The sequence below is a fragment of the Meles meles genome, chromosome 19, assembly GCF_922984935.1.
Source record: "Meles meles chromosome 19, mMelMel3.1 paternal haplotype, whole genome shotgun sequence".
In the NCBI taxonomy this organism is placed as follows: Eukaryota; Metazoa; Chordata; class Mammalia; order Carnivora; family Mustelidae; genus Meles; species Meles meles.
In genome coordinates this window covers 16,980,266-17,008,006 of record NC_060084.1, presented here as the reverse complement: position 1 = coordinate 17,008,006, position 27,741 = coordinate 16,980,266, and the positions used below count along the sequence as shown (strand labels likewise).

Genomic DNA, 27,741 nt, shown 5'->3' with positions numbered 1-27,741 from the left:
ACCAAAGGCAGATTATTCGGTATGGAGTCTCTGCTGTTCTCTGAAGCTTTGAGAAGGGACACAAGAGATGGAACTGTGTGTGTGTGCAGGAAGGGGTTTCTAGGGTGAGCAGGGTAAGGTACATGAAGGGCCATGAGATGACTGTTCGAAGTCTCAGATTTTGCGATAACACCCCTGCCCCACCACCAAATGCACAAATTCCCACAAACATTGTACCATACCTGGGAGAAGTGAAAAGAGGTCATTCATAATAGTAATTGAGAGCCTACTAAGTATCAGGCCCAATAGTATGCTGTTTACATGCATATTATTTAATCCTCATGACAATCCCATGAGATAGGTATTACTTGTATTTTTGTATTTTACAGTTGTAGAACCAAGGCTCAGGTACATTCCAAGTTGGTACAGTGTCCGTCTAGTAAGTGGTAGAGTCAGGATTTTTTTTTTTTTTAAAGATTTTGAGAGAGAGTGTACACAGAGGCAGAAGAGAGGGAGAAGTATACTCCCTGCTGAGCAGGGAGCCAGACTGGGGGCTTGATTCCAGGACCCTGGGATCTGCTGAAGGCAGATGCCCAACTGACTGAGCCACTCAGGTGCCTGAGCCAGGATATTTTTTATTTTTATTTTTCAAGTAGACTCTATGCCCAGTGTGGAACTTGAACTCACAACCCCAAGATCAAAAGTGGCATGCTCTATCCACTTAGTCAAACAGCCGTAGCTAGGATGATTTTTAATTTATTTTTTTATTTTAAGTACCAACACAGTTAATATACAGTGTTACATTAGTTTCAGGTGTACAGTGTAGTGATTTAGCTGTTCTGTACAACACCTGCGAATCATCATAACAACTACACTCCTTAATCCCCATCACCTGTATCACCCATCCCTCCATCCACCTCCTCTCTGGTAATCATCAGTTTTCCTCTATAGCTAAGAGTCTGTTTCTTGGTTTGTCTGTCTGTCTGTCTCTCTCTCTTTGCTTGTTTTTGTTAGTTTCTTTCTTAAATTCCACATAGGAGTGAAATCATATGGTATTTGTCTTTCTCTGACTTATTTTGCTTAACATTATTTATACTCTCTAGCTCCATCCATATTGTTGAACATGGCAAGATTTCATTCTTTTTCATGGCTGATTGAAACACACACATCCCCCACATCTTTACCCATTCATCTATTGATGGATAACATTTGGGCTGCTCCCATAATTGGGCTATTGTAAATAATGCTGCAGTAAGCATAGGGGTTCATATATCCTTTTGAATTAGTGTTTGAGTATTCTCTGGGTAAGTACCCAGTAGTGTGATTACTGGATTGTAGGGTAGTTCTGTTTTTAATTTTTTAAGAAGTTTTACTTTTTAAAATTTTTAATATTCTGAGGAACCTTCATACTGTTTAGTTCTACATTGGCTGTACCAGTTTGTGTTCCCACCAACAGTGCAAGAGGGTTCCTTTCTCTCTGCATCCTCGCCAATACTCGTTCTTAGGTTTTTTGATTTTAGCCGTTGTGACAGCTGTGAAGTGGTATCTCATTGTAGTTTTGATTCACATTTCTCTGATGATGAGTGATGTTGAATATCTTTTCATGTGTCAGTCATCAGGATAGCTTTTTTTAAGTTTATTTAATTTTTTTAGTAATCTGTACACCAAACATGGGACTGAAACTCACATCCCCAAGATCAGGAATGATTCTACACTTGGTCTTCAACGGAGCTAGCCAGGCACCCCTGGATGTCTTTTTTGGAGAAATGTTTGTTCATGGAGTCTGCCCACTTTAAATTGGGTTATTTGTTTTTTGGGTATTGAGTTGTATAAGTTCTTCATATATTTTGGATACTTTTGTTTTTTTCATAGAGCCAGGATTTGAACTCAGGTGCCTTCCACTACAGTATGATAACTATACTACTTTGCCCCAATGAAGAAGTAAAGTGCAAAATAAAGTCTTAACTTGCTAATTGAGAGGTCACTTGTCTAGCAACTCAATCTAGAAATTACTGAGAACGAGGTTAAATGAGCAAAAAATCTGGAAGTGATCTATCTATCACAAAGCACATACATGCAAAGCACACTTTATTTTATTTTTTTAAAGATTTTATTTGAGAGAGAGAAAGAGAGAGAATGAGAAGAGGGAGGGTCAGAGGGAGAAGCAGACTCCCTGCTAAGCAGGGAGTCCTATGTGGGACTCTCCCACTGTGGGACAGTCCTGGGACTCCAGGATCATGACCTGAGCCAAAAGCAGTGGCTTAACCAACTGAGCCACCCAGGTGCCTGCAAAGCACATTTATAAAAGACCCTCTCTAAATCTCGAAGAATATGGGCCCAGCACGCTTCTGCTGTGCGACTCTGCTTAAATCTCGAAGAATATGGGAATTATATACATACTTATACTCATTAAACATACAGGAATTCAAGCATTCCTATTTGAAAAAGTTTACTGTGGTAAAATAAGATATTGCACGTATAGTCTGTTATATATTATGTGCCTCTGCCTGCTGTTTCTTTTTATCATATCAGCTGCTGAGGGAATTGAAAAAACTGCATCATGAGTGTTCAAATGTCTCTGATGGACTGAGGGTATTGAGAAGTCAGGATGAATGTAGTGGTCAAAATTATATCCAGCTGGATTAAACTCTTTCTGATTTGCCTTTTTTTTTAAGATTTTTTTTTTTTAAAGATTTTATTTATTTATTTGACAGAGAGAGATCACAAGTAGGCAGAGAGGCAGGCAGAGAGAGAGGAGGAAGCAGGCTCCCTGCAGAGCAGAGAGCCCGATGTGGGGCTCGATCCCAGGACTCTGAGATCATGACCTGAGCCGAAGGCAGCGGCTTAATCCACTGAGCCACCCAGGCGCCCCTAAAGATTTTTTAATTTATTTATTTGACAGGCAGAGATCACAAGTAGGCAGAGAGGCAGGCAGAGAGAGAGAGAGAGAGGAGGAAGCAGACTCCCTGCTGAGCAGAGAGCCAGATGCGGGGCTCGATCCCAGGACCCTGGGATCATGACCTGAGCCGAAGGCAGAGGCCTTAACCACTGAGCCACCCAGGTGCCCCTGATTTGCCTTTAAATTTGACTCCCTTTAGGGGCGCCTGGGTGGCTCAGTGGGTTAAAGCCTCTGCCTTCGGCTTGGGTCATGATCTCGGGGTCCTGGGATGGAGCCCCACATCTGGCTTTCTGCTCAGCAGGGATCTGCTTCCTCCTCTATCTCTCTCTGCCTGCCTCTCTGCATACTTGCCTGTCAAATAAATAAAATCTTAAAAAAAAAAAATTTTGACTCCCTTTGAGGTAATACTTACTGGGAGTCATCTGCATATAGTAGCCTGATCTTACTGCTACTGGAGAAACAAAATTACATAAAAATTTATGCTCCCAAGTATCTTGTCTGTTTGGGGAGATGGTACTATGCATATAGACCAAGAGATTAAACATGGTGGGATAATGCTAGTGGTGAAAGGATGGTGTACATAACACCTGGATAGGGGAGTAGTCATCAGGAGTGGAGCTGTGGAAGTCTGTAAGAGGAAGAGGAATTCAGTCTCCATGGGAATTACACAGAAAGGAAGAAAGATGCCAGTGGTCTTTCACTTTCGAGCCATGAAATATTCTACGTTAAGCATTTTCTCTTCCTCTGCCTTCCACTTCTATTCTCAGTCATGGGGCACATAATAGTTATCTCCACCTCTTTTGTTAGGAAATGTGTTAAGCAGAATTTTTTTTTTTTTTTAAAGATTTTATTTATTTATTTGACAGAGAGAGATCACAAGTAGGCAGAGAGGTAGGCAGAGAGAGTGAGAAGGAAGCAGGCTCCCTGCCAAGCAGAGAGCCCGATGCGGGACTCGATCCCAGGATCCCGAGACCATGACCTGAGCCGAAGGCAGCGGCTTAAACCACTGAGCCACCCAGGCGCCCTGTTAAGCAGAATTTTAAAGGGGTTTGTCAACTTTTTTTTTTTTTAGGATTTATTATTTCCAGGGGTGGGGAGGGGCAGAGGAAGAAGGAGGGAGATAATCTCAAGTACACTCTGTGTAGAGCTTGACACAGGTATCATTTCCACGACCCTGAGATCACGACCTGAGCCAAAATCAGGAGTTGGAAGCTTAACCGACTGAGCCACCCAGGGGTTTGTCAATTTTTTTTTTTATTTTTTTTTTTTAAAGATTTTATTTATTTATTTGACAGAGAGAGATCACAGGTAGATAGGCAGGCAGAGAGAGAGAGAGGGAAGCAGGCTCCCTGCCGAGCAGAGAGCCCGATGTGGGACTCGATCCCAGGACCTGAGATCATGACCTGAGCCGAAGGCAGAGGCTTTAACCCACTGAGCCACCCAGGCGCCCCGGGGTTTGTCAATTTTAGTGAAGTTTTATTTGTAAGAAATGGAAACCGTCTTAGCAATAGTTTTCCTAACTATGAATTTTTTCTACACTAAATATATATTCAGTGAACTCTGTCATTAAATTTGAATTACATTGTCAGAAGGAGCTGGAAATCTTGATAATTTGTAAATAATGAAGCTGTACCACACTTAATTTTGCTTTGCACTTTGAACATAATAAAACATAACTTTGAACGTAATAAAAAGTACTACACAAACTGTGGAGTCTGATTTTAAATGTCACCCAGCATAGGCATTTAAATTGGTGATTGGGAGGAATAAATAACATTGCGCCTAAGGGCGGCATTTCCCGAAGTGTGATAGGGATGGTTTTAGGTGGTACATAGAGTAGCATTTTGAGGCTCTGTCGTGTAGTATAGTGATCAAGAACTAACTTACCAGGGAGAGTGGTATTGTTTTGATTTTTACAAATCTCTTTAGCATCTGGCTTATTAGAAGACAGCTGGATTTTCATATTCGCTTCACTGTTTAGTCTGTCATGATGGGTTGTTTTGATTGAAATAGATGAAGAAAATCTAAACTCACATAGATTTATAGTTGGGAAAAGAAGAACTCGATTGCCTTTTCCGATAATTGTGTATATTTTTTCATAGTGTACTGAAACTGAACAAGAGGTAATTTCTTAAAGGTTAGTTGGGATATGGAATCTGAACTGAATGAACTTTTCACAGTTGGTACATTCATGAGAGAATGAGACCAAAAAGCAATAATGGCCGAGTATTAATATGAAAATAGTTTTTAACTTGCAGACTCCCTGAGGAGTCCATATATCCCATTTTGAAAACCATCTTAGGGGATGCCTTTGTTATTTTCAAGCAGATTTTAATTATTTATCACCAGTAGAGGGCAGAGAAGACTATGCTATGAAGGGGCTCTTGAAAAACAGCTAATAGCTTTTGTTTTAGATCATTTTCTTTGTGTCCCATGTTTGGGTTCAAAGATCTTACAAAGTCGCAGGAAGTCATTTAGAGGGTGTTTGGTGGTCTTAATGGTTAGTGGTGACAAGTTAGGAGAACACTTCTTTCCTTTTTAGGTACATAGTAGCTAAAGGAACCAAAGACTCATGCTACTGAATCAGAACACTTGCCCTGAATGGTTTTAGAGAAGTACTGAAAAATTCTTACACTTCTGATTCTCATTATTCTTTTTTTTTTTTTTTAGATAGTAGTTTGGATTATATATGTTCATAAATTTATTTTTATTGATTCTCATTATTCTTAACGAGTGGTGTTATGTTCCTTTTTCTTATATTCCTTATAGTAAAGTTTTTAAAAATATAGGGAAACTAGAAGAAGAAAAATACAATGACCTTAATCTCCACTATCTGGAGGTTGCATTTTGGGAAATATTTTTCTTTCTGATAAACATAGATAGACTACATACTGTTTTATAACCTTAAAATAAAATAACTCTTTTCTTTATTATTATTTTTAATTTTTATTATTATTTTTATTATTTTATTATTTTTTTAAAGATTTTATTTATTTATTTGACAGAGATTACAAGTAGGCAGAGAGGCAGGCAGAGAGAGAGAGGAGGAAACAAGGCTCCCTGCCGAGCAGAGAGCCAGATGTGGGACTCGATCCCAGGACCCTGAGATCATGACCTGAGCCGAAGACAGAGGCTCAACCCACTGAGCCACCCAGGTGCCCCTTATACCTTACTTTTAATATTTAATGTCTTGGAGATTACTACATCATGGTTCACAGCAATTTTCCTCCTTTATAAGCATGCCATTATCTGGATATACTATTGTTTATTCAGTCACGTCTCTTTTAATGGACATTTGGGTCATCTCAGGTCTTCTGTTAATACAAGAAGCACTACAATGAATAGCCTGTGTATATGTAATTTTGCATTTTGCCTGTGTATTTATCTATAGGATAGATTCCTAAAAAGTGGGATTGCTGGGCCAAACGTTAAATACATATATAATTTTGTTAGATATTGCCAAATTGCTCTCTTCAGGAATGTTACCATTTTCGTTTCTTCCAGAAATGTATGACAGTGCGTGATTTCCCAAAACCCTGCCACATAATGTGTTATAAAACTTTTGGATTTTAGCCAGTTGATAAATGGGAAGTGCTATTTCAGTATAGTTTTAATTTACTTTTCCGTTACATACAAGGTTGATCATATTTTTATGTTTAGAAGTCATTTGCATTTCTTTTTCTGTAAATTGTTCATATCTTTTGCTCATATAGTATTTCATACTCTGTTCACTTTACTTTTTTAAAAGATTTTATTTATTTGATAGAGGGCACAAGCAAGGGGAATAGCAGGCAGAGGAAGAGGGAGAAGCAGACTCCTTGCAGATCAGGGAGCCTGATGTGGGACTTGATCCCAGAACCGAAGGCAGACGCTTAACTGACTGAGCCACCCAGGCGCCATCTCTATTCACTTTATTTATTTCTTTGTTTATTTATTTATTTGTGTGAGAGAAAGAGAGTATACACAAGCAGGGGGAGCAGCAGGTAGAGGGAGAAGCAGGCTCCCTGCTGAGCAAGGAGCTCTATAAGCTACTCTATCCCATGACCCTGGAATCATGACTTGAGCTGAAGGCAGACGCTTAATCCATTGAGCCACCCAGTCATCCCACCCCTCTGTTCATTTTAGAGTATACTTATTTAGAATATATTGAATGAGCATGTCATTAAATAATATTCAGTGAAATTTTTTTGCAGTAATCTCTGCACCCAGTTGGGGCTCGAACTCATGACCCCAATATCAAGAGTCAGATGCTGTCTGGACTGAGCCAGCCAGGTGCCCCTCGAGATAACTTAATGGCTACAAATATTCCGTTATTCATTCATTCATCTACTACCTGTTTTGATCAATACGACTTTATCTGACTGGGCTTGTTCCAGGAAAGGAGAATACAACAATGAATGAAACAGAGCAACATTCCTGTCTGCAAGTAGCTTTTATTCTAGTTGGCAAAGACACAATAAATAATAAACAAAATAAATACTACACTTTCATGTAGTATTTTAGGTATAGTAGACGGTTATTTACTCATCCAGTCTCCTGTTAATGAATATATACTTCTCATTTTACGCTATTATAAGTAATGCTCTGCTGAGTACTCTTTTAGTTATTCCATTTTAATCCTTTCTAATTTGTTTCTTAGAAGATGTTTTAGTGTGTACTTCTTATATTCATTTACATTGTCAGCATTTTATTATGGTTTTCTAACCATAACCCTCTTCTTTGCCTTGTATTTTTAATAGTTGTCCTGGAATTACAGTACATATCCTTAATTTTTCATGATCTGCTTAGAGTTAATATTGTTACTACTTCACATTAACAGTTAAGAACCTTGCAACTATAAGGGCCATTTTATGGCTCCCATACCCCAACTTGGGCTTTATGCTATGATTTTTTTTTTTTTAAGATTTAATTTATTTATTTGAGCAGAGAGCCTGACATGGGTCTTGATTCTAGAACTCCCAGATCATGACCTGAGCTACAGGTAGACACTTAACTGATTAAGTCCCCCAGTGCCCCTATGCTATTATGATTTTCGTGTTTATTATATTTATAGAAGTTATAAATCCCAATATACTCTCATAGATTTTGCCTTAGACATACATGTATTGGGAAGAAATTAAGAGAAAAACTTAGTCTTTTATATTTACCTATTTACCATTTCTGATGTTCTTCATTCCTTCCCGAGGATCCCATGTAGTATTATTTTCCTTCAGCTTGAAGAATTTCCTTTACCATTTGTAGTGCAGGGCTGCTGACAGTTCTCTTCGTTTTCATTGATCTGAAATGTCTTTATTTTACTTTCATTTTTAAAGGTTATTTTTACTATATCTAGAATTCCAAGTTGACATCTTATTTCTTATGTCAGTATTTTTTTTTTTTTTCTAGAGAGAGTGTCATGAGCAGTGAGGGAAGGCCAAAGGGAAAGGGAGAGGGAGAATTTTTTTTTTTTTAAGATTTTATTTATTTGAGAGAGAGAGTGGGCGGTGGGAGGGGCAGAGGGAGAGGGACAAGCAGACTCCATGCTGAGCATGGAGCTTGATGCAGGGGTCAGTCTCACAACCCTGAAATCACCACCTGAGCCAAAAACCAAGAGACTTTTGTGTAACGGACGGAGCCACCCAGCTGCCCTGGCAGAGAGAGAACCTTAAGCAGGCTCCATACCAGCAAGGAACCTGACATGGGGCTCCTTTTCACGACCCTGAGATCATGACCGTGAGCTCATGACCTGAACCGAAATCAAGAGTCAGACACTTAACTGACTGAGCCATCCAGGTGCCCCTCTTCTGTCAGTATTTTAAAGATATTTTTCTACCAATTTTAGCAGTCAGTGTTCATAAGTTCACAGTCATTCACAGCATCGTCCCTCATATATAGTACCTCATATTTTTCTGGCTGCTGTCAAGATTTTCTCTTTCTCTCTGGTTTTAACAATTGACTCTAATATGCCTAGATGTGATTTTCTTTTTACTTACTTTGGTACTCGGAGAGTCAGCACGAGCTGGGTGTACGAATTTTGTGGTTCGTAGTTCAGAGCTGGTTTTTAAAGACATGGGCCTAGAGAAGATCCTTGAGGAAGAGAGTGTGGAATTCAGGACAAGCCCAGGAGAATGTAGAGGCCTGGTAGAGGAGGGCCGAGCAGCTGAGACATGGCCCTTGAGATGGCTCAGAAGCCAGGGTATGAGTGTGTTTCAAGGAGGGAGTTGTCAGCTCCGTCAGCTACCGCTGTGAGCATGTTAGGCTCCTTCACCAGTAGAGGGCAGAAAAGACCATTTTAGGAAAGGTTGGGGGGCAGATTAAAAATAGGTATTTTGTTGGGGGGAGGTGATTAAATGAATCCCTCCTAACCTTAGGCCCATATTTTGTGGTCTGCTGCACTAGAATGTAAGTTCCATGAGAGAAGAGACATTTTGTTTAGTGCTTTATCCCTGGCACCTGGAACAGTTTGAATGAATCGTCTGTGGTAAATATTCAGCTTTTTATTTTATTTATTTATTTATTTATTTATTTATTTATTTTTAAAGATTTATTTATTTGACAGATAGAGATTACAAGTAGGCAGAGAGGCAGGCAGAGAGAGAGGAGGAAGCAGGCTCCCAGCTAAGCAAAGAGCCCGATGCGGGGCTTGATCCCAGCACCCCGGGATCATGACCTGAGCTGAAGGCAGAGGCTTTAACCCGCTGAGCCACCCAGGCGCCCCAGCTTTTTATTTTTTAGTTCTGGCTACAATTTAAGCCCAGTAAGATGACTAGATATGGCCTCTGCCCTCAGAACACACGGGGAATAGAAACAAACTAAATGAAGTATAATGTGTTATATGCCATTCTGCCCACATTCCAGAGTGCTTTGGGAAGGCAGAAAACGGGGTCTTGAATTCTGCCTAGGATTGGGTGGTGCAACTGGGGGAAGCTTTCCAGGGACAATGAGATCTGGGCCAGGCCCCAGAGGATGAGCTGGAGTGGGTAAGGCATTCCACACATTGAGAAGTACAATTTGTTTCCCATGTATGTGATCCTTTTTTTTTTTTTTTCCTTCAAAGGATCAGACTCAAGTTCGCTACAGATCACAAAACACGATGTACTGTTGGTTACTTTAAATTCTAACCTGTCTGCTTTGGAGGACAAATTGCTGAAGGATCCTCACTGGAAGACACTGAAACTCCTAAGGGATGAAATTGCTAATAACGCAGAATGGCCACAAAACTCTGTGGATGTCACCTGGAATTTTACCTCTCAAGCCTTGTTGTTGCTGTTGTGCTTGAAGGAAACCATGATCCATCTTGCAGCTGATTTCACTCCAGGTACACCCAACCTGAAGACTCCAGAAGCTGCTCCTGCCCTGAGCCCAGATACACTTAGCATCTCTCAGCAGAAGACTGTCCAGTCAGCCTTGCAGTTTGTAGTCACCTTGGGTATTTGCCCCTATCTCATGCCTGGAGTTGGAGTCCCTTTGAGATGCAGAACTGAGTTTGGGGCTGTTGTTCAGGACGTGGTGTGCCTCGATACTCCTCCTCATGCGACCCGGCGACTGTACACCAGCTGCAAGGTTCTTCTGAATGTTGCATGTCACACGTCTCTGGGGAGCTTGATTTTCTGCCGCCATTTTGGAGATATTGCTGCAGGTCTGTGCCAGCTGGGATTCTGCTCAACCAAGAGAAAACCGCCGAAACCTGAAGGCGAGGTAAACACACATTGAGTGTGCGTGTGTGTCTTTGTGAATGTGGGTATATCTGTGTGTGTGGTTGTAAAAGACAATTCTTAGGTCTTTGGAAAAGGACTGTTGGAAAGACCTAGAATTCCTGTTGAATGCCAAAGCATATCTAGTGGATAAATGAATCTTTTTAGAAGGCTGACGCGTCATTTATTAGATGCTAGTCCTTAGCGGGCTTAGAGAGTCCATTTTACCTATTTCTTCTTGTCATTTTGTGACAATGATTGCAGGTTCTTTCTTAAGTCTCTGTTTCCTTTCTTCTTTTTTGGCCTCTGTTTCTTTTTTAATAAAATGTGTATAGTGATACTTGCCTTGGAGGGTGGTTGTGAGGATTAAGGATGATGTGTACCAATCCGCAGTAGTGCTCATCAAAAAGTAATTACTACTAATACTAGTTTTAAACTATTCGTCTGTCCTTCATTAAGTTCTTGGAAAGATTAAATGAAATTAAGCATGTAAAGCACTGGGTACACTGCATAATTCAATCAGTGTTTGTTGTTAGTATTAGCTGTTAAGCGTATTGGCCTGGGTTGTTTTTTTTTTTTTTTTTTTTTCTGACATGGTAAGGATTTGGGTACCTAGATTGTAATGGTGCTGTGGAGGTTACGGAAGCAAAAGACATTAACTGAAGAGACAAGATGCATAAGTACAACGTAGCAGGGACCCCGAGTCCCTCATGAGAAGGCCACCAGCATCAGCATAGGAGCCTAGTGAGAAGGAGCTGTTAAGATCTAAATGTATCGAAGGTCAGTGTGTCTCGGATGTGGGCTAATTCCTTCGCCCCTGCAGCCAGATTCATAATGCCCACCCACCTCGTTTCTCTGTCACCTCTCTATGTCACCCTCTAATCGTAGTTCTTCTCTGTTTGTTCCCTTTTCTGTTCTCTCTCCTGCATATGTTCACAAACATTTGTCTAAAAGCTGCTGTCATCCGAGCAGTGACATGAAATGATGAGCTCCCCCGGTGGCTTCATGTTGTGGGGAACAGGGCACTGTGTTCTTTACGACAGGGTGTGAGTCTTGGCATTTCTCTCTATGCCTTCTGCTTCCAGTGCTCTAAAATAAGGGGGTGGCGGCTGGATTGACAGGTCTTAGTACTGTTACCTAAGCAGTGCCTCAGAGTGTCAGGCAGGAGGGAGAAAAGGGAAGCACACAGAAAGGACCAAGTAGGAAGGAAAGAGAAGTTGACAGAAGGGGAAACACGGGTGGGGGGGGGCGGTACGTGTTTTGCGGCTGGGCAAGTCCCAGCATCAGGAGCTGCTGTAAGCAGTGCGAGTGCTTCACATTGCTAAATGGTAATGGGCACAAGCCTGACTGCTTTACCGAATTACTGAAGGGGAACAGTACTGTTGAGGTTCAAGGAGACCCAACAGATAGCACCCCTCGGTCACCTGGGTGACTCAGTGGGTTAAGCTTCTGCCTTCAGTTAGGATCATGGCCTCAGGGACCTGGGATTGAGCCCCACGTCGGGCTCTTTGCTCAACGGAGAGCCTGCTTCTTCCTCTCTCTCTCTCTGCCGCCTCTCTGCCTACTTGTGATCTCTCTCTCTCTGTCAAATAAACAAATAAAATCTTAAAAAAAAAAAACCCAAAAAACAAATAGCACTCCTCTTTGCTACCCAACTTCTGAATGAATTAAAATTTAACCGAGTGAGTGAGCTAAAAACTCAAAATGTCACCTCTCCTGCTCCTAAGTGCAAAATTGGGGATATAGCTTATTGATGGAGACAGTTGGGCTTCCCAACAGTGCATTCCAGAGTTAGACACACTTACTATTCACCCAGTTGTAAGGAGTGCTAGAAAACTGTAGCACCCTGTGCTACCCCATGGCAAAGGATATGCCCCTGTAAAATCCACAGCAAGGAAGAGCAGAGCAGAATGTACACTTGCTCCCAAGATGCAGAAGAGAAACGAACCAAGTTGTACCGGCCAACACTCACCGGTAAGTAAGTTTATTTCAAACTCACCAATAAGGTAAGTGCCTAAAATCTCCTGCTCAAAAGTGAGTGAGGGGGTGCAGAAGGTGCCAGGAGTGTTTTGGTGTCATTACTTCCTCCATGTGGAAGGGAGTCAAGAGAAGGAAGCCTGTTCTCCTGTCCTGTCATCAGTGTTTTCGTACAGTACTGTAAACATTACCTTCTAGTGCCTGCTAAAGCCAAGTACATGTTTCTTTTAGGTTTTAACAGAAGAGGAAAAAACGCTATCTAGAGAGGCCCTGAGAAACATCTTGGATCAAGCGTATCAACCACTAGCGGTCCGAGAGCTACTTCTTCTCCAGGGAGGACCACCCCAGGTATGCCGGCCTGGGCGCTCCTGTGGGTGAATCATTAGTGATAATGTGCCGAGTGTTGTCTTCTCCTGGGAAATTTGATAATCTAGTTGAGTCTTTGGTATTTGTAAAACTAAGTTACACTGACCTTTACGATAATTTTTTTTTAAGATTTTATTTTATTTATTATTTATTTAAAAAAAAAGATTTTATTTATTTGTCAGAGAGAGAGAGAGTGTGCACAAGCATGCAGAGGTGGAGGGAGAAGCAGACTCCCTGCTGAGCCCGATGTAGGGCTCAATCCCAGGACCCTGAGACCATGACCTGAGCCGAAGGCAGAGGCTTAACCCACTGAGCCACCCAGGCGCCCCTATTTTTATTTATTTATTTTTAAGATTTTATTTATTTGACAGAGAGAGAGAGATCACAAGTAGGCAGAGAGAGAGGAGGAAATAGGCTCCCCACTGAGCAGAAAGTCCAATATGGGGTTCGATCCTAGGACCCTGAGATCATGACCTGAGTCAAAGGCAGAGGCTTAATCCACTGAGCCACCCAGGCACCCCTATCTGAAATGTTTTAATTTGATGATTTAGATGGAGTTACCTACTTGCTTATAGTATCTACATTTAGTTATGACCATAGCTGAGTAAAGAGTTAGGGGCCAAAGGAGTTAGTCATAGGTCAGGAGCAAGAACTGGCTGAAGCTGGGCATACAAAGATATCTGCTAGATGAAGTCATTTTCATTTCATCTCTAGAATATTACTGTAGCCTCCCATTGGGCCCCTCTGGCGTCACACTCGACTTCTCCGGATGCCTCCACAGTTTGCCAGGTTGAATCCGTGCATTATAAGAGCATGGTGAAGAGCAGAGGCTCTGGAGGTCAGTGTGCTCTGGAGGTAAGCACATCGCAGTATGCAGTTATGTGAGTTAGTAAACCTTTCATTCCCTCAGTTTCCTTAATGATAGGATAGTAACTTCTTGCAAGTCCATTTTGAGATTATGTGAGTTATTTAGCACAGTGCCTGGCAAATCATAACCCCCTCAATAAGTGGTAATTATTAGTCCTCCTTAAATAAAAGAGAGAGGACAGGCTAGTTAGGATTAAATGTTTCTCTCACTGGTTTTTATGTTCACATAATTACATACCATGATTGACAGCAACATAGTTCACATTCTAGACCCAAAACAAGAGACCCCAAGTCTGTTTTGTTCATGGTGGCTCCACAAAGCTCTCAAAAAGGAGTGCTTGAAGAAATTCAACTCTTTTTTTCTTTTTTCTTTCTTTTCTTTTTTTTTTTTAGATTTTATTTATTTATTTGACACACAGAGAGAGAAATCACAAGTAGGCAGAGAGGCAGGCAGAGAGAGAGGGGGGAAGCAGGCTCTCTGCTGAGCAGAGAGCCCGATGTGGGACTTGATCCCAGGACCCTGAGATCACGACCTGAGCCGAAGGCAGAGACTCAACCCACTGAGCCACCCAGGCGCCCCTCAACTCTTTTTTCAAAGTGCTGTGCTGCAAGGAGTCAAAGTAGCTGAGACCATGGAGGCAAGGACTAGCATGCCCTCTTACTGTCATGAACTGTACCGTTGGTGGTGAGTAACATTCATAAGACTATATGGAGGCTAGATTTGATTGGAAGGACTCCATTCAGAGATTGGTTACATTAACTTTGTGTTTCTACGATCTATACTTTATTCACCTATGTGTCTATCCTTGGGTTTGAAATTTCACTTGATATTTCACTTGAAAGTTTCTTGGTATATCTACTTTCTTAGAAGTGATGCTGAAGGAGGTTTCTTTTTGGAAAAAAATGCCACTCTGCTAAGTCTGTTTATCATACTGTTAATTGTCAGTGTGACTCAGTATATATTTACATATTTTAATGATTTCTACACAATCTCTCTATTTCACTGACACTGAATTCATGCCTTTTCCTTCTTTTCCAGTCCTGCACAGATGAGAAGACACAAGTGAGGTGTCGGGCCCCAGCTTGGCTTCGGCGTCTATGTGGACAGCTGCTCTCCGAAAGGTTGATGAGACCTAGTGGTGTTCAGGCAGTAGTCCGGGGCATTCTTGAAGGAGCAGGTGGTAAGAAATAAAACGTTTCTGTTACTTTGGTATCCAGTTTCTTTCAGGTCAGGGTCTTTATCATTTGGTTGTAAACCTGATTGTGACTAATCTCTGCCTTTGTGGAGATTAAGGAGGTTAGAATTTGGAGAGGAAACCTTAATGAACTTCTTTTTCACAGAAACTCATTTTCTTCCATTTTTCTAAAACAGTATTTTTCTAAAACTGCTTACAAGGCAGCTGCGTAGCTCAGATGGTTAAGTGTCTGCCTTTGGCTCAGGTCGTGATCTCTGGGTCATGGGATGGAGCCCCAGGACTAATTCTCTCCCAGTTGTTCAAGTCTCCTTTCAGTGTATTTGAATCCACCCAGTATTCTGTCGATTTGATCTTAGGGACGTCTCTTCTGAGTCTTCTCTAATCTGGACTAGTTTTCTCTTGCACAGCAGACCTCCTGGGATCTCCCTTCACCTTTATCCTGGTGTTTCCTTTGCCTTTCTTTTGTGTTTAGTCCCTTATCTCCAGTATCCCATGCACATTCATTTTCTCTCGCTCCTGTAACAAATTACCACACAGTGAGTGACTTTTTGCTGGAGATGACATTTATACTGAACCCTGAAGGCTGAATGAGAATTTATTAGTTGAAGAGTGAGAGAAGACTAACATAGATAGAATAGCATGTATGAAGGAACTGACATAGAAAAAGCATAGTGTTTTTGAATAGGGTTCAGTGTGAGTAGAGCAGTGAGGGCAGAGTGTGGTGTCCAGGATTTTTTTTTTTTTTTTTAAAGATTATTTATTTATTTATTTGACAGAGAGAGATCACAACTAGGCAGAGAGGCAGGCAGAGAGAGAGAGGGAAGCAGGCTCCCTGCTGAGCAGAGAGCCCGATGCGGGGCTGGATCCCAGGACCCTGAGATCATGACCTGAGCCGAAGGCAGCGGCTTAACCACTGAGCCACCCAGGCGCCCCTGGTGTCCAGGATTTTTAACTTTATTCTGAGGGCAATGAGAAACCATTGGAAGGTTTTAAGGAGAGAGGTGTGATCAAATCTACACTTTAGAAATATCTATCTGGATGTATTGTGAAGAATTGGTTGGGTAAGAGCCAAAGCAGGGAGATGAGTTAAGAAGTAGTCATCTGAGAAAAAAAAAAAAAAAAGAAGTAGTCATCTGAGAGATCACAATGGCTTGGATCAATACAGTGGCCATAGACATGGAGAGAAATGAATGACTGTAAGAGGTATTTAAGAGGTAGCATTGCCAGGGTGCCTGGGTGGCTCAGTAGGTTAGGCATCTGACTCTTGATTTTGACATAGGTCAGGGTCTCAGGGTCATGGGATTGGGTGGGTGGAGCTTTACACTCAGTGTGGAATTTGCCTCAGATTCTTTCTCCATTTCCCTCGGCCCCTCTCCTTGCTCATGTGCTTGTTCTCTCTCTCTCTCAATTAGTTAATTTAAAAAAAAAGAGTTAGCATTGCCAGAACTTAATGAAGGGCTGGATATGTGGGGAGAAGGAGGAGAGACAGAAGAATCCATCTTGACTTTCCATTTCTAGTGTGGTAAATGTACCTTGGTCCTGTCAGACAAAGGTGAGGTCAGTGTGGTAGGCAGAATTGATAGAGACCCCCCAGTTCTGCCAGCCTTGGCTTCTAGGGTCAATGAAGTGAAAAATGATCAGTTACCTGAGAGAAGTTGCCGTGTGCAAAGAGGTCCTTGCAAATCTTTTTCTGAAGAAAAGTTAGAGTTCACCCAAGGTCATGCAGATTGGAGAGCTGCTCTAAGACACTTAGAGCCCTATTTTTGCTATGAGCTTTTTTCCCCTCTACTTATGCATGTATATATTTTTTTGTTATCTATTTAAATCTTGTTTCTTCTCAAAACTGATTTGAGGCAATTTATATTTACTCACACATTTGCCATTTCTGGTGTTCTTCATTTCTTTGTGTAGATCCAAATCTTAATTCAAATTTCCTTCTGCCTGAAGAACTTTAGCATTTCTTATAGTGCAGGTCTGCTGGCAGTGAATTCCTTTGGCTTTTATTTATCTGAAAAAGTCTTTATCTCACCTTCTTCTTTGAAAATATTTTTGCTGTCAATATTGTCTTTGTTCCTCTATACATGATATATCTTTTTTCATCTGGTTGCTTTTAAATTTTCTCTCCTTGTCAATGGTTTTTAGAAATTTGATTATGGTATGCCTTGGTGTGGGTGATTTTCTTCATGTTTCTTCCGCATAATATTTCTTGAGCTTGTTAGAGCTGAGAATTTATAGTTTTTGTCATATTTGAAAATTGCTCAAACATTGTCTTCAAATATTTTTTTTCTATCCTCTCTTCTCTGTCTTTTTAAAACTTTTTTTTAAAGTACAAGCCCTGTTGTGGGGCTCGAAGTCGTAACATCCCAGATCAGGAGTCACGTGCTCTCCCCACTGAGCCAGTGAGGTGCCCCTCTTCTCTCTTTTTGGAATTTGATTTACACTTAATGTTAGGCTTAATGTTGTCCTCTCCCTTTGCATCCCCCCCCAACTTGTGCAGTCTCTCTCTCTCTCAAGTAAATAAAGTATTAAAGAAAAAAAAAAGAAAGAAATACCTGTAATGAAAAATACACTGGATGGGATTTAACAGCAGATTAGACACCACAGAAGAAAAAATCAAAAAGCTGAACACAGAAAGGAGACAGAGAGAGATAATGAGAGAGAACATAAGCAGGGAGAGCAGCAGGCAGAGGGAGAGGGAGAAGCAGGCTCCCCATTGGGCAGGGAGCCTGATACAGGGCTTGACCCCAGGACCCTGAGATCATGACCTGAGCCAAAGGCAGACGCTTAACTAACTGAGCCACCAGGCATCCTACAGATATTTTCTTTTTAGAGGTTCCATATTGGTCTTTTTTATATCTTCCATTTCTCTCATCATGATCATTCTTTACCTTTTTGAAAATAAGGAACAAATTTGTACAACTGTTTTAGTGTCCTTGTTTCCGAATTTTGTTGTCTCTGTTTTAATGGGTCCATTTCTATGATTTTTCCTCCTGGTTATAGGTCATACTTTCTTGCTTCTTTGCATGCCTTGTAACTTTTTTTATTGAGCTATTATTCACATATCATAAATCCACTTGTTGAAAGAGTACAGGTCATTGGTTTACAGGTCATTGGTTTTTAGTGTATTCACAAAGTTCTACAACCATCACCAAAATATAATTCCAAAACATTTGTATCACCCCCCTCCCCCCAAAAACCTTATATCCATTAGCAATCACTCCCCATTCTACCTTCCTCCAGCCTCTTATAAGCACTGATCTAGTTTCTGTTTCAGTGGATTTTCCTATTTTGGATATTTAGTCCAAATGGAAGCGTACAATATGTGCTCTTTTGTGTTAGACTTCTTTCAGTTAGTATGTTTTTAAGGTTTATCTGTATTGTAGCAATGAATCAGTCCTTTATTACTTTTTTTTTTTAAAGATTTTATTTATTTATTTGACAGAGAGAGATCACAAGTAGATAGAGAGGAAGGCAGAGAGAGAGAGAGGGAAGCAGGCTCCCTGCTGAGCAGAGAGCCTGATGCGGGACTCGATCCCAGGACCCTGAGATCATGACCTGAGCCGAAGGCAGCGGCTTAACCCACTGAGCCACCCAGGCGCCCCCTTTATTACTTTTTATGATTGAATAATACTTCCTTATATGCATATGCCTGGAAATTCTTGAATGGATACTGGACATTTTTTTTTTATATTACTGACTGCTCCATTTTGTTGAATTTCTTTGTTAGGCCTTTTTCTGGGATGCAGTCAATTTTCTTATAATCAGCTCGAGCTCTTTGATCCTGGGTTTTAAGCCCTATTACTATGTGTCTAGGGTAGTCTTTAATCTGAGGTAATTTGACCCCACTTCTAAACCAGTACCATTCTGAGATTTTACTGGATGTCCTGTATATTAGGAGGTGTTTCCATGCTCACTAGTGGGAACACAAACTATACTCAGCCATATGTGAACTCTAGGGATTTTTCCTCCGTTTCTTTCTGGTGGTTCTTGCCTCAGCCTTGGTTTTGTTGTTGTTGTTGTTGTTGTTGTTTTTTTTCCACATATACACAAGTTATAATCTACTAAAGATTTGAAAGAGGACTCCTTTGCCGATCTCTGGCACTCTCTCTTTACATACCTCCTCTCTGATATTTTACCCTGAAAATTCTAGCTGTCTTAGCCTCTCTGAAATCTCAACTGTCTTTCTTTAACTCAATAAGACCCTAGACTTTGTTTGGGCTCCCCTTTGCTGTGTTGTGGCCTCAAAAAATCTCTCTAGGCAGTAGGCTAGGGTATTCATGGAGCTCATCTTGTTTACTTTTTTGTCTCAGGGGTCAGTATCCTTGGCTGCCTGTTGTTCAGTGTCTGAAAACCATTGTTTATATATTTTATTCAGTTTTCCAATAATATAAGGTGGTAAGATAAATCTGGTACCTGTTCCTGCATACCTTTGGTTTAAGGCACTTTAAATGACATGATGCGTTGATCTCAGGGTCCTGGGATCGAGCCCCGCATCGGGCTCTCTGCTCCACAGGGAGCCTGCTTCCTCCTCTCTCTCTGCCTGCCTCTCTGCCTACTTGTGATCTCTCTCTGTCAAATAAATAAATAAAATCTTTAAAAAAAAAAAAAAATGACATGATGCGTAATAGAGACAAAACGGTAATAATAATAATAAAAATGATGAACACTGAGAAGAAGCTAGTATTCAACTTATGTCGGTAATAACATTATAATGATGAGGTGCTGCTTTTACCTCTGAACTTCCCAGAAATCAACATGGGAAGTGCAGGGCAGTAGATTATTTTATAAAAGAAATAAACAGCTTTCAGGAGTGAAAAGACACTTTTTTGCTGAAATTTTAAGGACCGCATAGGGCAAACTGGTATGAGTTTTTGACATCTCTGTCCATTGCCGACAGCTGGAGCAGCTGGCGGGAGTGACGCTGAGGCAGCGGCTGCTGACTGGAAGAAGTGTGACCTGATTGCCAAGATTCTGGCCTCTTGTCCCCAGCAGTCTCTTTCACCAGAGGATTACTACAGGGATATCTGCCCCCAGGTAAACAATTTTGTTTCTTTTCGCTGTGTAAGAATTATCTGTTTATTCACAGAAAGGAGACTTTAATGTTTCTTTTATGTGCAGGTAAAAGCAACATAACATTTAAGTTTATTGTTCAGTGAGAGGCCTGTTAATAAGTGAGTAAACACCTGTGGAAGAGACCCGCCTAATTGTTAGGTTTGAGAACGCCTGCCCATTGTCAAATGAGTAGTCCCGCTTGCTCTCAGAGCTAGAGTATGAAAGTAAAATTTCATCTTGTTCATTATCTTTTCTGTGTGTTTTTAATTAGTTTGAAAAAACAGGTATTAAGAAAACAAAGTAAATTAACATGGTATTAAATTATAACAAATTTTTTAAATTATAAAATATTTATAGGGGCGCCTGGGTGGCTCAGTGGGTTAAGCCGCTGCCTTCGGCTCAGGTCATGATCTCAGGGTTCTGGGATCGAGTCCCGCATCGGGCTCTCTGCTCAGCAGGGGGCCTGCTTCCCTCTCTCTCTCTCTGCCTGCCTCTCTGCCTACTTGTGACCTCTTTCTGTCAAGTAAATAAATAAAATCTTTAAAAAAAAAAATTATAAAATATTTATAAAAATAAATTAACAATTTATTTTTTTTATTTTTCATGGTATGCAATTTAAAAAGCACAGAGGAGTAAGCAAAACTGAGTTTTCCTTGGGACGCCTAGGTGGCTCAGTCGATTAAGCATCTGCCTTTAACTCAGGTCATGATCCCAGGGTCTTGGGACTGAGGCCCTCATCCAGCTCCTTATTCAGCAAGGAGTCTGCTTCTCACTCTGCCTGTTGCTTCCCATACTTATGTGCTCTTTCTCTCTCTCTCACAAATAAATAAATAAAATCTTAAAAAAAAAAAGTCTTCCTCTCATTTCTCTTTTCTAGTTCCTCGGAAGTAGTCGCTGTTACCAATTCCTTATTTGTTCTCCAGTGTGTTAATGTATATCCAATTATATGTGTATGTATCTGTATATATATTCCAATTTTTATCTAAGTGATAATGTGCTATGCACCCTGTTTTTCTTTTTGCTTTTTTAACTTAATGTGCCTTGGAGATCATGTCATATAGACTCATTCTATAAAGAGTTTCCTCATTCTTTTCATGGCTGTGTAGTATTTCACCATATTAACGTACCATAACTTATTTAACCAGCCTCCTATTAATGGATGTTGAGTTGTTTCCATTCTTTTGCTGCTTCAAACCATGCTGCAGTTAGTATCTAAATTTTATAATTTTTTTTTTTTTTAAGAGAGGGAGAGAGTGGGATAGAGTGAGAGACAGAATATATATTTTTTAAAGATTTTATTTCGGAGAGAGAGAAAGAAAGAGAGGGAGTGCGCACAAGCAGAGGGTGCAGCAGAGGGAGAGGGAGAGAATCTTTCAAGCAGTCTCCCCACTGAGCAAGGAGGCTGATGGGGGACTCGATCCTAGGACCCTGGGATCATGACCTGAGCTGAAGGCAGATGCTTAACTGACTGAGCTACCCAGGTGTCCCTAGAAATGCACTTTTCTATTCATTGCTCATACTAGAGTGTACCACTTGTAGGCACCAGAGAACTGTATTTATCTTTGAGAGTAAAATAGATTCCTTTGTGGGATAGTTCAGGCATTACAGGTTCTTCAGAGTCTAAATATATTTATATGCCTTGATTCACGAGTTTCATTAGTGATACTATTTATAATAGCAAAATTTTTTTAAGTTTTTAATTTTTAAAAATTCTAAAAAAGATTTTATTTATTTAAAAGAGAGAGAGAGAGTGCAAGGGCAGCGGGGAGGGCTAGAGTGAGAGGCAGGCTCCCTGCTGAGCAAGGAGGCCAATGACAGCTTAGTCCCAGGACCCTGGGATAAGACCTGGGCCAAAGGCAGACACTTAACAACTGAGCAATGCAGGCCCCCCTCTTCTTAAAACTTTCTTTTGACAGTTTTCTATGATGAACATGTATTTTATAAATTTGATAGCGATATTTGATAAAAGCATAGCTTGATTCTCAAAGCCTCTGATACTGTGTTAGTAAATATAAAAAAAAATCTGTTGATGGGGCGCCTGGGTGGCTTAGTGGGTTAAGCCTCTGCCTTCGGCTCAGGTCATGGTCCCAGGGTCCTGGGATCGAGCCCCACATCAGGCTCTCTGCTCAGCAGGGAGCCTGCTTCCTCCTCTCTCTCTGCCTGCCTCTCTGCCTACTTACGATCTGTGAAATAAATAAATAAAATCTTTAAAAAAAAAAAATCTGTTGAATCAGTATTATTGCAGTAAGCTTATTTTTTGGTCTAAAGACATTCGTGCTTTCTCTAGTTAATGTAATGCTTCTTACAAAGAGTCCTGTATTTACCGCATGTACTTTTTCTTGTAGATTCTAGATTTATTTCACTTTCAAGATAAACTGACGGCGCGGCAGTTCCAAAGAGTTGCCACCAGCACCTTTATAACAGTGTCAAGAGAACGCCCACAATTGGCTTTCAAGTATTTGCTTCAGCCAGTGCTAGCTCCTCTCTACCGATGTTTAAATACTGCAGGTAAAGAAGGAAGTCTGGTGGCTGGGTGTTCTTCTCAAGGTTCTTCCTCAATGTTTCAGATTTAAATGAGTTAAGTCTGTAGTATTTCAGTGACTTTAGTTTTGCTTTCTTTTCTCCCCAACTTTTTATTTCGAAAAATCCACCTCAACAAAAGTTCCAAGAAGAGTACATTGAACCACCCGTATATACAAATGGTCAATGGATTGACAATTTTGGTCATATTCATTTTATCTTTCTCTTTTTATACATGTACATTTGTTCTGAAGCATTTGAGAGTTAGTTGCAGACATCATCTAATAGACATGCTTGCTTCGGGGCACCTGACTGCTTCGGTCGGAAGAGCACATTACTCTTCATCTTGGGGTCATGAGTTTGAGTCCCATGTCGACCATAGAGATGACTTAAAAATACATAAAGTTAAAAAAATAATATACAGACTTGATTCATATTTCTCTAATTGTCTCAAGAATTTCCTCTGAAGCTATTTTTTTAAAATCTAGAATCCAGTTAAGGATCATGCACTTCATTTACTTGTTGTATCTTTTCAGTTTGCATTAAGGTAGAATAGTTCCCTAGTCTCTTGTTTTTCACCATGACAAATTTTTTTTCCAGATAAATATTCTTCCTTTATCAAGGGTGACAAACCAAAGCAAAACCCCTAAACCTCAAACATTTAAAACCCAGGGTGCTAGAAATACAAACTCAATTCATTTGAATTTATACTGGTGCAGACCACAGTCACAAACCATAGTGAGATGCATGTGAGCACCAAGGCAGGGAGAAGAGGACCAAGTGAGGCCAAGAGAAAGGGTGGGACGGGGTCCCCACAGGCTCCCTAGGGATCACCCTCATAGTAGTACTTCCTCCTTCCCAGTGACAGTGGAGACCTATTAGGCCCTAACCTTTTGACCACCCCTATCCCTGATGAAGGCTTTGAAGGCCAGTCCCAAATGGTTCTGCCCTCCTTTGCTCTGTCCTTACTTGCTCAGGCTTCCAACCTCATTTTTCTCCTCCTCTACATTCTTTTCTGTGATTCATAGCAGGTTAGGGTGCTGTGTGAGCCACGGTGAGGCTGGGGACTAGGAGAGGCGATCCCAGGATCCCTGTCTTCATGGATCCCAAATTATGCAACCAGCTCCTCTTACATCCACTCTGATCTGGGGAAGTGACCTGGAGGCCTAAGCAACTGTCCTGGAGGCCTACTGCAAGTCAGGGAGGGGAAGGGGCTTGCTGGCCTGCACCTGGTGGGGCTGGCAGGTGAGCGATGGGTGCAGCGGCTCCTTTTCTTTTTTTTTTTTTTAAAGATTTTATTTATTTATTATTTGACAAACAGAAATCATAGGTAGGCAGAGAGCCTGATGCGGGGCTTGATCCCAGGACCCTGAGATAATGACCTGAGCCTAAGGCAGAGGCTTAACCCACTGAGCCACCTAGGTGCCCTACGATGGCTCCTTCTTCCGACGGGTCAGCCCATTGCTCCGCAGGGCACAGCTGAGCAGGTGCTGTCCTGCCTTGCTGGGTCCCTGTGCTCGTGCTGCTCCATGCCCTGGCAGTCTGCAGCAGACACTTCGGTGATGTTGCTGCTATCTTAGTCAGGGGGAGAGCAGGGCCTGCTCATCTGTGCGAGCCAGCGGAAGGCCAGCTGTGGTGGTTGGGCTCAGCTCCACTGAGGGCTTTGGTAGGGGGGCCGCTAGGGTCCTGCAGCAGCTTCCGCTCCTCTCGGTCCTGGTTCACGTCCTTGTTCTCGCAGCTGGAGCAGCACCCTGTGGCTGGGGTCCGGCCAGGCGCTCAGGCCAAGCTGAGGAGGGAAGGCATCTATCTTCATGGTATTTTTGAAGAGCCTTGATAATAAAATATTCTTCAATTTGTATGTCTAATTATTTCCTCATGATTAGATCCAGGTTAAACATTTCAGCAGCAGTACCACATAGGATAAAGGTTATTTTTTTCTGAGTTTGCATCAGATCGGAGGCACATGTTATCAGTTTGTCCTATTAATGATGTTAAATTTGGTCATTTCACTAGTAGCCATATTTCTCCATTGTTAAAATACCTTACTTGTAATTAGTAAGTAATCTATGGGATGATGGTCTGAGACTGACTGTATGTATTCTGTTTCCCGATAGTCTTTCATGCTGTGGTTTGGTGACCATTAATGATTATTGCCAGGTGGCTTTCTATTTCTTTTGTTATTTCTAATTTGTTAGGCTGGTATTCTTCTGTGAGGAAGAGCCTTTCTTTCTTCTTGCCTCATTCCCCCCTCCTTTTTTTTAAGATTAAAAAAAAAAAAAAATTAAGTACTATCTACCCTGCCAGCATGGGGCTCTAGCTCATGACCCCAGGGTCAAGTGTCTCATGTTCTACTGACTGAGCCAGCCAGGTGTCCCACCTCATTTTAAAAAACAAATTAAGTATCCAATAGAGGTGGAGAGTGCTCACTTCGTCAGCACAGGTACTAAAATTGGTATGATACAGAAAAGATTAGCGTGGCCCCTGTGCAAAGACGACTCGCAAGTTTGTGTAGTGTTCCATATTAAAAAAAAAAAAAAAGATTCAGAGATTCTTTTTTATTCATTGGGTTGCCAGACATTCCTGTCATTCATTTTGATGCTCAGATTTTCCCATATTTGGTGGGTTTAGTTGTTTTAATGTCTTAGAAAATTGACATTTTTACCACCTCCCTTAGTATGTTTTCATACTTTACTGAATATCCACCCCCCTCATACTTTCCTGAATTTAATGCTTGGATACAGAGTATTATTTCAGCATTCTTCCTTTAAAAAAAAAAGAAAAGGGGCGCCTGGGTGGCTCAGTGGGTTAAAGCCTCTGCCTTCGGCTCAGGTCATGATCTCAGGGTCCTGGGATCGAGCCCCGCATCGGGCTCTCTGCTCCGCGGGGAGCCTGCTTCCTCCTCTCTGCCTGCCTCTCTGCCTAGTTGTGATTTCTCTCTGTCAAATAAATAAAATATTAAAAAAAAAAGACAAACCTTTTTCGATAGTATTTCCTAAGGTTATAAATGAAGAAGTTTAATCTTATGGTTAAACCAAATTTAGTTTTGTCTAGAATGTTTCAGGATTTATTGATTTTATTTCTTTATTTGACAGAGAGAGATTACAAGTAGGCAGAGAGGCAGGCAGAGAGAGAGGGAAGCAGGCTCCCTGCCGAGCAGAGAGCCTGATGCAGGGCTTGATCCCAGGACCCTGGGATCATGACCTGAGCCGAAGGCAGAGGCTTAACCCACTGAGCCACCCAGGCGCCCCAGGTTTGATTTTTTTAAGATTTTTTTTATTTATTTGAGAGAGAGAGAGAGAGACAGGCATAGTTAGAGAGAGCACAAGTGGGGAGGAGAGGGAGAAGCAGGCTCCCCACTGAGCAAGGAGCCCGATATGGGGCTCGATCTCAGGACTCTGGGATCGCAACCCAAGCCAAAGGTAGAGGCTCAACTGACTAGAGCCACCTAGGCACCTCAAAAAGTTACTTGTAGTATAAATTTTTCTGATCTTGTGTGGTGGCAGGGAGGTGGCCAGGGATAGAGAAAGTCTGTTTTTGTTTCGTTTTTTGTTTTTTAAGTAGTCTCCACACCCAGTGTGGAGCCCACTGCAGGGTCTTGAACTCACAATCCTGAGATCAAGACCTGAGCTGAGGTCAAGAGTTGGATGTGTAACAGACTGAGCCACCCAGGTGCCCCAAGAAAGTCTAATTCTGGTGCGTAGTAAAACTTCACCAAATTGAGCCTGGCGAAGTAAAATTTGTGATTATTCAGACATGATAAATATCATGTGTGTGTGTGTTTACTGTATTTATATATATTTTTTGGTGTCTATGGATAAGCCCAAACTAAACATGATACTTGAATAAGTAATTACATTTTCTTTATATATTTTATAGAAATCTAGTCTAGAATCAGTATATTTTTCAAAAAATGGCTCAAAAAATAAAGTATTATTTCCTTTCTTTTTAAAGGTTTTTATTTTTAAGTACTCTGTACACCCAACCTGGAGCTTGAACGCACAGCCCCGACCTCAAGAGTCATGCTCCACCGACTGAGCCAGTCGGGCACCCCTGAAATATTATTCCTGTTGGCCTTCAGCTTTAGGGTCTAGGAATTCTTATATACCTAATCTCATGTACTGGGACTGTCCTCATTACTAATCTATTCTCTTGTTTGTGTCTGATTAGGTGTTCTAGCCTGGGGCAATGGTTCTCATAGCGTGGTCTCAGGGCCTGCAGCATTAGCATCTCCTGGGAATTTATTAGAAATACAACTTCATTATTAGTTATTTGAAATATAAGTGGGCTCTCCCCAGACCTACTGAATCATAAACGCTGGTGTGGGTCTCAACAATCTGTGTGTTTTTTGTTTGTTTTTTTTTTTTAATATTTTATTTATTTGACAGAGAGAAATCACAACTAGGCAGAGAGGCAGGCAGAGAGAGAGAGGAGGATGCTGGGATCATGACCTGAGCCGAAGGCAGAGGCTTTAACCCACTGAGCCACGCAGGCGCCCCTACAATCTGTGTTTTAACAGACCCTTCTGGGTAATTCATTTGTGTGTTCAAGTTTGAGTCCTGGTCTAAGAGCACTGTTCTTGTGAGGCTTAGATTCAGTCCATTTGTGGATCAATTATTTTTGTCCTGAACCTTGTTCATTCATTTTAGGAATATTTATTGGACATCTGTTTGCCAGGCATTTCTTCATGTGCTAGATTATATTTGTAACACCAGCTATATGTTTTGCATCAACAGTATATGGATAACAAAAAGGACTATAAATAGTCTGGCTGGTTTTAGATTGTTAGCCCCATCATTGCCACTGGAAAAACAATCTAAAATAATAAGCTTTCTTATTTTGTTTTTCATATTGTATCACATCTGTAAGACTGTGGCAATTATGATGAATTCCCATATTTTATAAATTCTAAGGTGCACATGCTTTTCACATAAAAAGACTTTAATTTTGGAAGTATTTTTCACATTTTTAACAACTCTGATATCAAGATGCATCTCACAATTACTGTTGGCCAGATAGGAATCATGGCATTGCCATGCAATGCAAATGAGCATTAAAACTTATAGAATGGATGTTAGCAACTTAGGAAAAAATCATGACGACAGTAGTAGAGTGGAGAACTTCTTAGAAATGTCACATCACCCACACCCTTGGTGGCACAAGGGCAATATATTCTGGCAAAATATGGATATCAGTAATGGTGTTCAAATGTTTC

General features: G+C 41.1%; 1 protein-coding gene and 1 non-coding gene across 2 annotated transcripts in view; both read left to right on the top strand.

Moving 5' to 3' along the window:
• TANGO6 (transport and golgi organization 6 homolog) overlaps nucleotides 1-27,741 on the top strand; it is a 180,663-nt gene that overhangs the window by 874 nt on the left and 152,048 nt on the right. The window contains exons 2-6 of the mRNA XM_045987224.1: nucleotides 9,915-10,555; nucleotides 12,760-12,876; nucleotides 14,801-14,942; nucleotides 19,855-19,991; nucleotides 22,355-22,517. Of these exons, the coding sequence (XP_045843180.1) occupies nucleotides 9,915-10,555; nucleotides 12,760-12,876; nucleotides 14,801-14,942; nucleotides 19,855-19,991; nucleotides 22,355-22,517 (1,200 nt within the window). The remainder of the gene's footprint in view (nucleotides 1-9,914; nucleotides 10,556-12,759; nucleotides 12,877-14,800; nucleotides 14,943-19,854; nucleotides 19,992-22,354; nucleotides 22,518-27,741) is intronic.
• On the top strand, nucleotides 24,949-25,055 carry LOC123931928. The gene has a single exon (XR_006816349.1). It is a non-coding gene; the product is annotated as a U6 spliceosomal RNA (small nuclear RNA).